The following is a 14953-nucleotide window of genomic DNA, read 5'->3' as shown; positions in this document are numbered from 1 at the left end:
TCAAAGCAAAGATTTTAATAAAGTCTGAGGTTAATAATATGTAAGCAGAGTCAGGATAAGCTCTACCCTGACATCTGGTGGTGAATTATGGAGAGTGTGGAAAAGAACTTCAGAGGCTGATCTTGTTTGCATAGGCACACCCACCCGCCTAGCCTGGGACAACAACAACTGAAAGTGGTTACTTTGGTTGGTGTGGGATCCCCAGTTTCTCTGTTATTGGGGCAGGAAGAATAAAGTGTTGTTACCCTGATTCTGTGAATCAAGGCCAGTGGAACTGTTATATGACAGAGGGACTCACCAGTAACTAAGTAGCACTCACTAGACAAGGGGCATGGGTTACAAAACCCAGTGAATTGAGAGAGGTTGGGGACAGGTATGTGTATTTGATGGTATGGGCGGCTTTTGAGGGCCTGGAACACTAGTTGCACTACCCCCCCCTCTCTCCACTGTTGAATAACAGAGCTAAGTTTGCTTCCATTAGGAGTCTAGCTAGAAGTTGCTGAACTGAATTCACTTTGGGCCAATGGTGCACCAGCACTGGGGCTCCCCTACTACAAGCTGAAATCACTAGAAGAGCTAAAATTGCTGAGCTGAGATCACTGAGTGCTGTGTTAACCAGTGGGGGGAGCCTGAAGATATATTGCTAAGCAGCTGGCAGAGCTGAGCAGTTTGTGGGACGGTTGGAGCAGCCCATGGAACAGCGAGCGGAGCTGAGCCATTTGCAGGGGCAGCTGGAGCGGTTCATGGGACGGCTGGCTGTTTGCGGGGATGGCTGGAGGAGTGGTGCGGCGCGGCTGGTAGAGTGGAGCCATTCATGGTAAAGGCTGCAGCAGAACTCCACGGAGAGGTGGGGCAGTCGGCCTCAGACCACGTAACATCCCGTGTACCCCCCCACCATTTCTGCCCAGGCTGGGGGGCAAAACTTTGCAGATAAACTTTTGAACTCTGGTGCAGCACTGACCAGGGACAGAGACTTTGGGGTTGTTGGACTTTGGGGTGATTGGACTTAAGACCCTGAGGGGAAAAGGACACTGCCAAACTTACCTGGAGGTGGGTCTTTTGCTCATGGTTTGTGTTATGAATCCTGTTTGTGGTGTTTCCCCAACATAATGCTGCATTGTTTCCCTCCTTTATTAAAAGGCTTTTGCTACACTCAGACTCCGTGCTTGCGAGAGGGGAAGTATTGCCTCCTAGAGGCGCCCGGGGGTTGGTATGTAATTGTCCCAGGTCATTGGGTGCGGGCTCGAGCCAGTTTTGCATTGTGTTATTGAAACTGAACCCCTAGATACTGAACCCGGCCCTTGTTGCTGCCAACTCAGAGGGGCAGAAGGGTTACAATACATAAGTGATTATCTCTCAGGGAAATTGATAGAGTCCACTAATGTTGCACCCACATTATCCTTCCCCCATTTTCCCCTTCAAGCTGGGGGGTGGGGCACAAAAGGCAGCTCATATTTCCCTTGCTCTTCTGACCGAGCCTTAGTTATCAGAGGCACACTTTCTGCTTTCCTTTGCCTTCTAATGTAATACTTGAGTTGGGAGTTCCTGGAGTTCTCATTTAGATTTGTTTTTTATCACTAATTATTAACTCCCTCTCTTTGTGTGATGCTGGACAGTCTTTATATGTTGGTTAAGCTGTCACTTAGAATAGCTATGTTCTCAGCAAAATCTAGATCTTCCAGGGTATCATTGTTGCACCATGTGATACCTCTGCTGTATCTTTCTACACCTGTTCTCAGAATGGCAGTGACAAATAGGAGAACTGAGAGGTGTTGTGGATTGGGAACACATAACACTCACTGACATGAGGGTTCCCTTTGTGTGCGCATGTGCAAAAAGGGAATCTTTTGATCCCTTTTGGCTTCCTGCAGCAGTACTTGAGCCCAGCTGTGTCTGCCTTTCATTCCTGGCTTTCTTTCTCAAGGCTGCCTTTACAAGGTAAAGGGCTGAAAGATTGCTTTATTATTGTTATGGTATTAATCAAAGAAAGCTTTGAGTGGCCTATATGTTTCTTGTTCCCTCAGATCAGAGGACCAGCTGGAGGGCATACAAGAGACACAGCTGTCAGGTTTCCTGGGGCCATAAGGCTGCTCCACAGGTGTTACTCTAACCCATACTAAAACTGGAGGAGTTGATAGATGTGCACAAGAGGTAGCTCACTTAAATTCAAAGATGATCTGTTTCAATAAAAGGGCTTGAGTGTCCACTTCCAATGCCACATCCAGTTTCAAAGGCAACTGTTTTCATTTAGGTATATTTAGGCACCATTTTTAGGTGTTAACCGAAGTGTAGAGAAGTGATAGGGTGGGAAGGGTTCACTAACCCACTTCCTCTCTCAGCCAAGAGACTTTTTTTTACATTCCTTTGACATTTTTGCTACAGCTTTTAGTAAGAGGGGCACAGTAGAGGCAATGAATTAAGGATCAGAGGCAGGGCCGGCTCTGGCTTTTTTGCCGCCCCAGGCAAAAAAGCCGCCGGCTGCCCCCACCCCCCCTGCGGGGGGGGGCGGGGGGAGGGCGGCCGGAGCCCCGGGGGGAGGGCGGCAAGCCCCGGCGGGGGCTCCGCTCTCCCCCCGGCGGCCAGAGCGCAGGGGGCAGGGCGGCGAGAGGGCGGCGAGCCCCAGCCAGGGCTCGCCGCTCTCCCCCCGGCAGCCGGGGGGAGGGCGCCGGGGGGGAGGGCGGCCAGAGCGCCGGGGGGAGGGGGGCGAGCCCGGCTGTGGCCCTGCTCTCCCCGGGGGCCGGAGCGCCGCGCCGCCCCCCTCCAGGTGCCGCCCCAAGCACAAGCTTGGTGGGCTGGTGCCTGGAGCCGGCCCTGATCAGAGGATCAGCCTTGGGCAAAAAGCCATGAGTGCAGGAAACAGTGAGAGTGTACGTGTGCCAGGGAACCATGGTTTGTTAGCTGGAAAAGATTTCAAGTCAAGTGTTAAAGGTGACCTGCAAAGCAGTTTTTTAAATTGACCTGCTGCCTGGGTTTCATAGAATATCAGGGTTGGAAGGGACCTCAGGAGGTCATCTAGTCCAACCCCCTGCTCAAAGCAGGACCAATCCCCACCAAAATCATCCAAGCCAGGGCTTTGTCAAGTCTGACCTTAAAAACCTCTAAGGAAGGAGATTCCACCACCTCCCTAGGTAACCCATTCCAGTGCTTCACCATCCTCCTAGTGAAAAAGTTTTTCCTAATATCCAACCTAAACCTCCCTCACTGCAACTTGAGACCATTACTCCTTGTTCTGTCATCTGGTACCACTGAGAACAGTCTAGATCCATCCTCTTTGGAGCTCCCTTTCAGGTAGTTGAAAGCAGCTAGCAAATCCCCCCTCATTCTTCTTTTCTGCAGACTAAACAATCCCAGTTCCCTCAGCCTCTCCTCATAAGTAATGTGCTCCAGCCCCCTAATCATTTTTGTTGCCCTCCGCTGGACTCTTTACAATTTTTCCACATCCTTCTTGTAGTGTGTGGCCCAAAACTGGACACAGTACTCCAGATGAGGCCTCACCAATGTTGAATAGAGGGGAATGATCAAGTCCCTCGATCTGCTGACAATGCCCCTACTTATACAGCCCAAAATGCTGTTAGCCTTCTTGGCAACAAGGGCACACGGTTGACTCATATCCAGCTTCTCATCCACTGTAACCCCTAGGTCCTTTTCTGCAGAACTGCTGCCTAGCCACTCAGTCCCTAGTCTGTAGCAGTGCATGGGATTCTTCCGTCCTAAATGCAGGACTCTGCACTTGTACTTGTTGAACCTCATCAGATTTCTTTTGGCCCAATTCTCTAATTTGTCTAGGTCCCTCTGTATCCTATCCCTAACCTCCAGCGTATCTACCACTCCTCCCAGTTTAGTGTCATCTGCAAACCTGCTGAGGTTGCAATACACTCCATCCTCCACATCATTAATGAAGATATTGAACAAAACCGGCCTCAGGACCAACCCTTGCGGCACTCCGCTTGATACCGGCTGCCAACTAGACATGGAGCCATTTATCACTACCTGTTGAGCCTGATGATCTAGCCAGCTTTCTATCCACCTTATAGTCCATTCATCCAGCCCATACTTCTTTAACTTGCTGGCAAGAATACTTGGGAGACCATATCAAAAGCTTTGCTAAAGTCAAGGAATAATATGTCCACTGCTTTCCCCTCATCCACAGAGCCAGTTATCTCTCATAGAAGGCAATTAGGTTAGTCAGGCATGACTTGCCCTTGGTGAATCCATGCTGACTGTTCCTGATCACTTTCCTCTCCTCTAAGTGCTTCAGAATTGATTCCTTGAGGACCTGCTCCATGATTTTTCCAGGGACTGAGGTGAGGCTGCCTGACCTGTAGTTCCCTGGATCCTCCTCCTTCCCTTTTTTAAAGATGGGCACTACCTTAGCCTTTTTCCAGTCATCCGGGACCTCCCCTGATCGCCATGAGTTTTCAAAGATAATGGCCAATGGCTCTGCAATCACATCCACCAACTCCTTTAGCACCCTCAGATGCAGCACATCCAGCCCCATGGACTTGTGCTCATCCAGCTTTTTGAAATAGTCTTGAACAACTTCTTTCTCCACAGAGGGCTGGTTACCTCCTCCCCATGCTGTGCTGCCCAGTGCAGCAGTCTGGGAGCTGACCTTGTTTGTGAAGACAGGCAAAAAAAGCATTGAGTACATTAGCTTTTTCCACATCCTCTGTCACTAGGTTGCCTCCCTCATTCAGTAAGGGGCCCACACTTCCCTTGACTTTCTTCTTGTTGCTAACATACCTGAAGAAACCCGTCTTGTTACTCTTAACATCTCTTGCTAGCTACAACTCCAAATGTGATTTGGCCTTCCTGATTTCACTCCTACATGACCTGAGCAGTATTTTTATACTCCCTGGTCATTTATCCAATCTTTCACTTCTTGTAAGCTTCTTTTTTGTGTTTAAGATCAGCAAGGATTTCACTGTTAAGCCAAGCTGGTCGCCTGCCATATTTACTATTCTTTCTACACATCGGGATGGTTTGTTCCTGCAACCTCAATAAGTCTTCTTTAAAATACAGCCAGCTGTTCTGGACTCCTTTCCCCGTCATGTTATTCTCCCAGGGGATCCTGCCCATCAGTTCCCTGAGGGAGTCAAAGTCTGCTTTTCTGAAGTCCAGGGTCCGTATTCTGCTGCTCTCCTTTCTTCCTTCCTTTCTTTGCTCTCCATTTGGTTCTTTAGGATGTATAAAGGACTGATCTTTTACTATGGTGGTTCTTTATTCTTAAAAATAGGCATTTAAAATATGATATCTCCTGCCCCTGACTTTGTTGGAGGAGCACTCAAATGTCTAAATAATGTTTGCTATGAGTTCTCAGCACCTGCCTTGGATGGTGAGACTATTAAATCTTTAAAAAAGGCTTTCTTTATTCAAAATGTGTTAGTTATTTGTTTTGTTTTTTTAAACATCTAAGTGTTTTAAAACAGTCTGATTAAAAAAAAATTCCCTCTCCAGGGAAAAAGTCTTTCTTTCTTTCCTGGGGATCATCATTTACACTAGCACTCAGTCATCATAAAGTCTTCCATCCTTGATAGGACCTGAGCTCCTAGAGTACAAACCAAGCAGGGGAAAAACACCCCACACACTTAAATAAGCTCTGAAAGAAAGGATTTTAAGCTTTTCTTATCTATCATAATAAAGCAATAAAAAGGCTCAAGCCCCATTTTTCCCTCAGGTTGCTCACTTTAAAAAGTGAATCTCTCTCTCCCCAAGGGAGTATAAGTGTGTATGTGTGAAATGACAAGGGGACCCACCGAAGGCTAGTGTGAGCAAATAAACAACGTGGGCGTAGGCAATTGTAGTGGGTGCCAGATTTGACTTTTTTGATGAGGCAAAGGACAGCAATGAGTAACTTCCATGGGAGAGATGGTGTTAGCAGGCAGAGCAGCAGGTTGGGTGACATTCCCTCATGCTCTAACTGTATAGCTGTTCTCCCCAAACACGTTCTTGTTTTGGATCAACAGGCTTCCATGCTCCTCTCCTCCACAGCTTTCCTCCGCACCTACTTTTTATTGCTCTTAATGATCCCCAGCTGTCCTCTTTTGAACCCCAATCCAATTTTGCCTGAATTACACTTTTGGGGCCTGCATGAATTTCTAGCCAGGAGGGGGAAAACATGAGGACAGAAGAGCAGGAAAGCTGAGAGGTCCACAGAAGATGCTAAACCAGAGGGCAGTGAACATAATTTTTCTTTCCACCTTGGATGGGATTTGTATTGAGGGACTTCACTTTGTCCAGTATGGGTCTAGCTTAAGGGAAAAGTGCCTTGGGGTGGGGTTAGAAAGGACCTCAGGAGGTCATCTAGTCCAACCCCCTGCTCAAAGCAGATTTTTACCTCAGTTCCCTAAATGGCCCCCTCAAGGATTGAACTCACAACCCTGTGTTTAGCAGGCCAATGCTCAAACCGCTGAACTATCTCCCCCTGCTGAGGCACCTAACTTGGGGCTCAAACCCATAACCCTGAGATTAAGAGTTGCATGCTCTACCAACTGAGCTAGCCAGGCTGTCTGAAAGTCATTGAATCCAGCCCCTGCCTTCAGTAGCAGGACCAAGTACTGATTTTGCCCTAGATCCCTAAGTGGCCCCCTCAAGGATTGAACTCGCAATCTTGGCTTTAGCAGACCAATGCTCAAACCACTGAGCTATCCCTCTCCCCCCTGTGACATCCCCATGGGGGGAGTTGCGGGGCAGTCTCTCCTCCACCCCCTGAGGGCCCCACGGAGGGTGTCAGGGACAGGCGGAACCCCAGGGCGGGGGAATCAGCTGTGTGCGTGTCTGTGTCTGCGTCTGCCTCTGCTTCTAGGACAAGGCGAGGTGTGAGGGCATTACTCAGTCTGGGAAACAAGAAGGGCAGGCCTCCCCGCCTGCTTGGGGCTTTAGTCCTCGTTTCCCCCGGAGGCCGCTGCACTGTCGCCGAGCAGAAGAGCCAACGAACTACACGACCCAGAATCCTTCATTCTCTCCCGTCCCTAGCCCATCGCTCCCAGTTGCCTGCCGGGTATTGTAGTCCGTAGCCTGACTCCGCCCTGGCGAGCGGAAGAGCGAGAACTACACGTCCCAGGAGGCTGTGCGGCGCGCCCGCCCTTTCGGTGTTGTTGCGTCCCGCCCCTCGCCGCTGCCGCTGAGTTCGGTGTCCCGGGGCAGCTCCCATAGAAACCGGCTGCGCGCGGGACGAGAGCTCGCCATGGAGTCCCTGTGCGGGGGGTGCTGAGCGCGGGGCCCTGGGCCGCTGCCAGGTGGGGCTGCCGGCAGCCTGGGCTGGGGCAGCCCCGCCTGGCCGCAGGGCGCTGGGCACGGGCAAGGCGGGGCGGGCGGGGGGGGGCAGGCTGGGCCCTGGGGAGGGGGGGGTGTTGGGCCTGGGTGTGAGGGGAAGGGGACAGGCTGGGGAGAGGAGAGGTGTCGGGGCAGGCTGTGAGGGGAAGGAGGCAGGCTGGGCCCTGGAGAGAGGAGGGGTGTTGGGGCAGGCTGTGAGGGGAGGGGGCCAGCTGGGCACTGAGGAGATGGGTCCAGGCTGGACAGGCTGTGAGGGGAAGGAGGCAGGCTGGGCCCTGGAGAGAGGAGGGGTGTTGGGGCAGGCTGTGAGGGGAGGGGGCCAGCTGGGCACTGAGGAGATGGGTCCAGGCTGGACAGGCTGTTAGGGGAAGGGTGGAAGGCTGGGCACTGGGGAGAGGGGGCCAGTGCAGGGCTCTTGCAGAACAGCATAGAAAGTGGAGGTGGTAGGGGGCATTCAGGACATTGGCACTGTTCCTGCCTGTTGAAACCAAGTTTCTCGTGTCTTTGAAGCATCCATGGTGGTTTTGCTGATGTGAGATGTGCTGATATGCTTTTGGGAATGGGTTGGGAAGACCACCCTGCAGTAGTGGATAAAGGAGGAGGTAGCATTTTGGGGAGCAAGCTAGACTCCAGGAGTTCTGAGTATAGCAGCTGTATTCTTGCCCATCACAGCTGTTTGGTGGCTGAGATAGCACTACTACATCCCTGTGCTACAGGACCCCAGCCACCCGATTTTACAGAAGTGGATGTCTTAGCATCCTTGGGCCATGGCTCACCTGAGGGATTTTGCTAACCAGGTAGGTGATAAGAATTTGTTTGTGAAACATTATACAAATCCTCAAAGCAAAAATCTTTTAAGAACTGTACTGTTATTTACCAAGGTCAAAATGTCCTAAGTGTGTTCTCAGCTGTGCTCTTCTTTTCCAAGTGATTGCTGTCATATTGCCCGACGATATCAGACTTTGACACTGCAAGAGCATGGAGGCAGGAAGCGTGAGACTGGCATAGCTACAGTACCTCCCTAAATATAACTGTGCCCTCCTTAGGGAAGTGGGGGGTATTTTTTTCTTGCAGCATTTGAGGGGAAGCAGGATAAGAAATGGGACAGACCTACAAGTCTGAGTTATAGAATGACTGCCTCCTAGTATAATGGACTGTATGTACATCAGTAACATCCACAATGGGCATCCTGTACTAAGTAGATGGAGCCTGTAACTTTGGAGATGGATGAGGGGCTGTCCTGTTTGACGATAAATTATACATATAAAATGATGGGTTCTAAATTAGCTGTCACCACTTAAGGAGATCTTGGAGTCATGGATAGCTCTCTGAAAACATCCGCTCAATGTACAGTGGTATTCAAAAAAGCTAACTATATTAGGAATCATTAGAAAAAGGATTGATAATAAGACAGAACGGCATTGTGATACTTTCTATCAATCCATGGTATGCCCACACCTTAAATACTGCTTGCAGTTCTAGTCATCAAAAAACATATTAGAATTGGAAAAGGTACAGAGGAAGGCAACAAGAATGATAAAGGGTATGGAACAGCTTCTGTATGAGGAGAGATTAAAAAGACTGAGACTATTCAATTTAGAAAAGAGATGACTAAGGAGGGGATATGAGAGAGATCTATAAAATAGTAAATGATGTGGAGAAAGCAAATAAGGAAGTGTTATTTACCCCTTCACATAACACAAGAACCAGGATTTATCCAATAAAATTAATAGGCATCTAGTTTAAAATAAACAAAAGGAAATACTTCTTCACATAACACACCACCAGTCTGTGGAACTCATCGCCAGGGGATATTCTAAAGTTCAAAAGTATAATTTGGTTAAAAAATAATTAGATACAATCATGGAGGATACATCCATCAATGGCTTTTAGCCAAGATGGTCAGGGACACAACCCCATGCTCTGAGTGTCCCTAAGCCTCTAATTGTCAGTAGCTGGGAGTGGACAACAGGGGATGGATCACTTGAAATTGCCCTGTTCTATTCATTCCCTTTGAAGGTACCTGGCAATGGCTACTGTTAGAGGCATGATAATCGGTTAGGTAGACCATTTGTCTGACCCAGTATGGCTGTTCTTATGTGAAATGTGTCTTATATGTCTATGTAAGCATCCAGTGGATGAATTGATGAGACTGTTAAATGCAGGTGCTACAGAGGAGAAGGCTCTTGCATCAATGTGTAGGGACATGTAAGAAGCTTGCACTAGATGAAGGGGTAGTGGACTAAGGCTGAAGGAAGTTATTCAGAAGCAAGAAGAGTAATTTTGACTTGGATCACGAATAGCAAGGGATACTGGTGGGGTTGTTTGGCTGGATTTAGTTACGGCAAGATTGTATCAGTGAATATTGGGTGCAAAGTTGTCAGTATAAATTGTGCCTAATCTTTTCATTATTATAGTCTGCATCAGGGTTTCTCAACCTTTTCCATACCAGGACCCCATGTTACAACAGAATCGTAGAAGTGTAGGACTGGAAGGGATGTTAATAGGTCATCAAGTCCAGTCCCCTAAACTCAAGACAGGACTACTGAATAACTAAACCATTACTGGTAGGTGTGTGTCTGACCTGTTCTTTAAAACCACCAGTGACAGAGATTCTGCAATCTCCCTAAGCAATTTGTTCCAGTGCTTAACAAATTAAAGAGTGTTCAGGACCCCCTTTCCACCTAGCCATCAAGAAAGCAATCCCCAGAGCTGCTCACTATCCCCAGACTGAGAACCAATGCTGTACATACGTCTGTAGAGGGCCAGGAAGAATCTGTCAAGTAAAGAATGTCCACCCATGTTCAGAGATTGGCTTGCTGATGTCATGAGGTGACCGAAGACTAAGGATAGACTTGAGAGAGGCAGGGTGGTCCAGCAAATAGGGCACTGGGTTGGGACTCAGTTTCTATTCCCAGGTCTGTCTCTGACCTGCTATGTGATGCTGAACAAGTCAACTCCCATCTCTGTGCCTCTGTCCCCTCCTGTCCATTGTCTGTCCTGTCTATTTAGATTGTAATCTCTTCAAGGGAGGACACTCACTGAATTTGTACAGGACTCACCATAATAGGCCCCAGTCAGTGGTGGGGCCTCCAGGCCCTATTGTAATGCAAGTAATAACTTGTGGCTGAAGCTCAGATTGGGTTTACTCCCACTTCTGCTGCAGGCTTCCTTCGTGACCTTGTAAAAGTCTTAAGAGATTGTGCCTCAGTAATAGGTCACTATCTGATAGTCGTTATGAGAACTAGTGTCTGGAAAGCACTCGGATAGAAGATTATAAAAATGCAAAGTCTTTTTGTCATAGGAATTGCCCTATTTAGCTGGACTGTAGAAATCAGTGAGACCCTCCCTCTGTGAATCAGCAGGCTATAGAAAAACTGCACTAAAGTGATACTGACAAGTGGCTTCAAACATCTCCACATACAATACTTCTGGTCTGCTGCAAAAGTACTGATTTCCATTAGAGAACTGAAAGGTTGATACGTTACGCAAGGTATTGCTGCACTCCCTTAAACTTGATTCTCTATGTCACAGCTGGAGGAGGAAACTCTGAATATTTGCCTTCGTGGTTAGAGAGTACCTGAGTCCCAGGACTGTACACAAGTACAATACACTAGTGTTAATCTCTGGGGAGACTGGAGTTCTGCAACCACTAGTCCTTGTGCTGTAGGGTGTGGCACCAGCAGTGTTTACTTTCTAAATTGTTGTGGCATAGATGAAGTCTTAACTCCTGGCTTAAATCAGTGATTCTCATTGTTTGCTAAATGGGAAGAGGGCCCAGGATAGAAACGTGGAAAGGGCAGAGATGCTGTGCCCCCTCAACTCCTGTATATGCATCTGCCCCAGATTGAGAACCCCGACTTCTCTCATTGTATATAACCTTTGGGTTCCTTCACATCAGCCTGGGGCATGACTCCAGCAGGTGATGCTGTAGGCAGCTCTGTTTAGAGGGCCAGGTGAACTGCAGCAAAGCAGGGCTTGGTCTATTATGAGGCTCTTGGTTGGATATGAAAAGTGCTGGCTTCGGTGTCTGCCAAATATGCTCATCTGTACTTAGAGCCTGTTCAAAGTGGGGACTTTCCCTTCTCTAGCCCACTCCCAGAGCTTAAAGATGTCACATCTTCAACTTCTCTCCTCAGCAGCAAGACCCAATAGAGTTGCCAAGCCTGGGTTTCTCACAGTGAAATGCTTGGGATTGCTGCCAAGTTGGCTCTTAAAATGCCGCTTTTCTTAATTCCTGACGTCTGCAGTGATTTGCTTTGTTTAAAACGTACCTACTTCAGTCACGATGGAAAGTTCCTCCACAGCTGTCATGACAAAGTGCCCTTGTCCCCCACCCTCCAACTGGCACAATAAATTGTTCTTTGCCCTGAGCTGCCATGATATAATTATCCTCCTCCCCCTTGAGATCTGAGTGGAATGTGCTCCCCTATCTCAAGAAGTCAGGTTGGAATGTTCTTTCTCTCCCCTTTCCCCCAGCAGAATCGCATAGAGCATTGTCTCCCTCCATCCCAGATTTCAATGTGATTGGCAACTGCAGGCCTTGATGGGTGCCAAGGAGTTTATATTTGAGTTGTCTTTGCTCACTTTGATTGTGTTGCCTTGTGGTGAAGGATTCCAGGTGGGCTCTTGGAATGCACCATAGTTAATTTAGACTGACCTGTGTGTGGCTGCTCTCTGCGTGAAGCATGGGACAGTTCATTTCTTAGCATTGAGAACAGCATATAGACCAATTGGCAATCAAAATGGTGATGTTGAGATTTTTCTCCACTTCACTCAGCACTGTGTGAGCATGTGCATGAAGCTTGCCTGCAAGCCAACTAGAGCATCTGTGCAAAGGCTCAGCAAGGTGTAATGTGGCATTTCAAATGGGGGTTTTCTCTCTCACTATTACTTGTTGCTGATCATGGACCAGGATCCCGTTGTGTTAGGCACTGTACAGACATGGAACAGTATTACACAGGGGACATCTGAAGAGATATTTTATGAACCTGGTGTAATCTCGCTGAGTTTCACTTACGTTACTGTGCCATAGGCTGGACAGAATTCTGTTGTAGGCAATCTGAGCATGGAGTCTAACTGTTCCTGTCATGTGTTGTGAGGTAGCAGTAGCTGCACATCAGTAGCGATTTCCTACTGGGTAGTATTAGCTTATCTCAGAATTGATATGTCTGAGCTATCAGTACTTGTTATGTTTGTGACGTTGCACTCCATAATGTTTTATGGAAATATACTTACAAGGGTAAATATGATGTAAGTGGAATATACTTTATGCAAAAGGTCTCTTGTAAGGTATCATTACAAAGGTTATAATCTACCGAGTGTGTTCATCCTATTTGTATAAATGTACCATTCATGTATCTAAAACTAGAAATATAAAATATAACTCTGAGGGCCTATTGAAATTATGCAAAGTGTGGCCCATTGATGATGGTTAAGAATCTTGATGGCTCCCACTGACTAGGACAATTGGTTGTAAATGGCTCTGTTTACTTGCAAGCCTTCCTGTGTTCCTGTAAGCCAGCCCAGGAAGAATGGTGGAATCCATCTTAAACCTGGTGCTTTTCCATTTAGAAGAAGGGGTGGGAATCCAGAGAGACAGAAGATTCCCGCCTTGTGCCAAAGCTATAAAAGTGGGTGGAAGAGAACAAAGGATGGTCCCAGTCATGAGCGAGCCCCTGTTTTTCACCTAAGATGCTTGCTGGAACTAACAAGGACTGTACCAGGGAAAGGATTGGGCCCAGCCTAGGAAGGAGTCTAGTCTGTGAAAGAAACTTATTGGAATATCTCTGAGGGTGAGATTTACCTGTATTCAGTTTCTTAATGTATTAGGCTCAGACTTGCGTGTTTTTGCTTTATTTTGCTTGGTGACTTACTTTGTTCTGTCTGTTATTACTTGAAACCACTTAAATCCTACTTTTTTATACTTAATAAAATCACTTTTGTTCATTAGTAAACCCAGAGTAAGTGATTAATACCTGGGGGAGCAAACAGCTGTGCATATCTCTCTATCAGTATTATAGAGGGCGAACAGTTTATGAGTTTACCCTGTATAAGCTTTATACAGAGTAAAACGGATTTATTTGGGGTTTGGATCCCATTGGGATATGTTGGGTGTTAGGTGACCTGCTGAGCAGTTTTTGGTTAAAGTCTGCAGCTTTGGTGGACCCAGACCTGGGTCTGTGTTGCGGCTGGCTAGTATGTCTGGCTCAACAAGGCAGGGTTCTGGAGTCCCAAGCTGGCAGGGAAAACGGGCTCAGAGGTAATTCCAGCATGTCAGATGACAGTCCCAAGGGGATCTCTGTGACTGAATCGGTCAAAATGTTATTCCTGTTTCTGTTCTGTATAGTTAGGGTGAAGGCATGAGCGATCTGCTCCTGCATTCAGTCTGCACGCCAAACTCTCCTGGTTTCCAGTGGGAGGTCAGTGTCCAGAGTAACTGCTGGATTGGGCCTTTGCATTTTCACTCATTGGCAGAGAAACTCACTAGGTCATGGCTTTGCTGCAGCTGCGGGACTTGTACTGACTTGTTCACAAATACATGTGAGAAACTTTTCATCAGCTCCTGGTGGTCTCATTTGGTCGTCCTCTCCTCAAATGAAGGCTTCAGGCTGGCATGTGCCACTCCCAGATCTGGGCAAAGGTAGTCTGCCACAAGTATGAGTGGTTCTCGGGTCTGCACTTAAACAGCTGGGAACTTTGGAGTCTCCCATTCTAGGTGCTGACTTTAGTGTAATTTGATGGGACACAATTCCTGCCTACAGGAGTTGTGCAGTCTCCCCAACACCTTTTGCCAATACAGCAATACTCTAAACTGTGTTGTGTTTGTTACAGAAGCTTAGCCCCCTGCTGCCCACTTCAGTCTCTGCAGTGCTCATGAAACACAAGACAAAACCAGAACTAAATATCGCTCCCCTGTGCTGTTAGCAGTGAGACTGAGATCTGGATCAGATTGCTGAGCCCACAACATACCCTTGTCAGTCCCCAAACAACCTTCTGCAATGGCTGCTCCAGTTTCACTTCATTAATGACTATTAATCATTTGCATAAGGGCCAACCAAAAATGGGACTCCATTGTTCTAGATACTGAACAACCAGTAACAGATTGTCCCTGCCCTGATGAGCTAACAGCCAGGACAGACACAGGATGGGGAAGGGGTAGAAAACACCAGCAGAGTGAGCAATGTGAGGGCAGCCAACTGCATGTTAGTTGCAGGTTCCCCCCCCCCCCCCCCCCCGCCTTCCCCCCCTATTTAAATCAGACTTGATGAACAGGAAGCTATTGATCCTGGCTCTACATCACACTCCCGAGTCTCTCTCTCCCTCCCCCCCCCCCCCCTTTCTAGTGTTCTTTCTTTCAAGGTGCAGTGTTCAATATGGATGTTGCCCTCTCCCTCTATGAATGCTGATCACTCTTCAGACAGGAGGGCCTGGGAGTGTCTGTTTACACAGGGGTTCATGTGGCTAGTACTTCCCTTCCCTTTCTGAACAGAGTATCCTTAATAGTCTGTTCCATCCCTCCTGGTGCAAGGGTAAGCTGAATCCTGCAGGTGCAGTGGGTTGCAGACAGCACATCTGGCCATTCATCAAGACTGTGGCCATGCTATCCTATCACCCATGTTCTCTAGCTTAGATCATCTTCCTTCCTCCACCCCACACTCCAGTCCTTGCTTATATC

General features: G+C 47.9%; 1 protein-coding gene across 4 annotated transcripts in view; it reads left to right on the top strand.

Annotated features, from left to right (window-relative positions):
* STK25 (serine/threonine kinase 25) overlaps nucleotides 1-14953 on the top strand; it is a 194798-nt gene that overhangs the window by 157251 nt on the left and 22594 nt on the right. Inside the window, exons 1-2 of one of the 4 annotated variants that reach the window (XM_054039893.1) lie at nucleotides 7087-7238; nucleotides 7992-8072. The exons of 1 other annotated variant lie outside the window; for it this stretch is intronic. In XM_054039893.1, the coding sequence (XP_053895868.1) occupies nucleotides 8043-8072 (30 nt within the window). In that variant the 5' untranslated portion in view covers nucleotides 7087-7238; nucleotides 7992-8042. Of the gene's footprint in view, nucleotides 1-7086; nucleotides 7239-7587; nucleotides 8073-14953 lie in introns of those variants that run through there. 2 more of the 4 variants (XM_054039891.1, XM_054039892.1) reach the window with 2 other exon arrangements.

Source organism: Malaclemys terrapin, chromosome 9 (genome assembly GCF_027887155.1).
Source record: "Malaclemys terrapin pileata isolate rMalTer1 chromosome 9, rMalTer1.hap1, whole genome shotgun sequence".
Taxonomy (NCBI): domain Eukaryota; kingdom Metazoa; phylum Chordata; order Testudines; family Emydidae; genus Malaclemys; species Malaclemys terrapin.
This window is presented reverse-complemented; position numbering and strand designations above follow the sequence as displayed.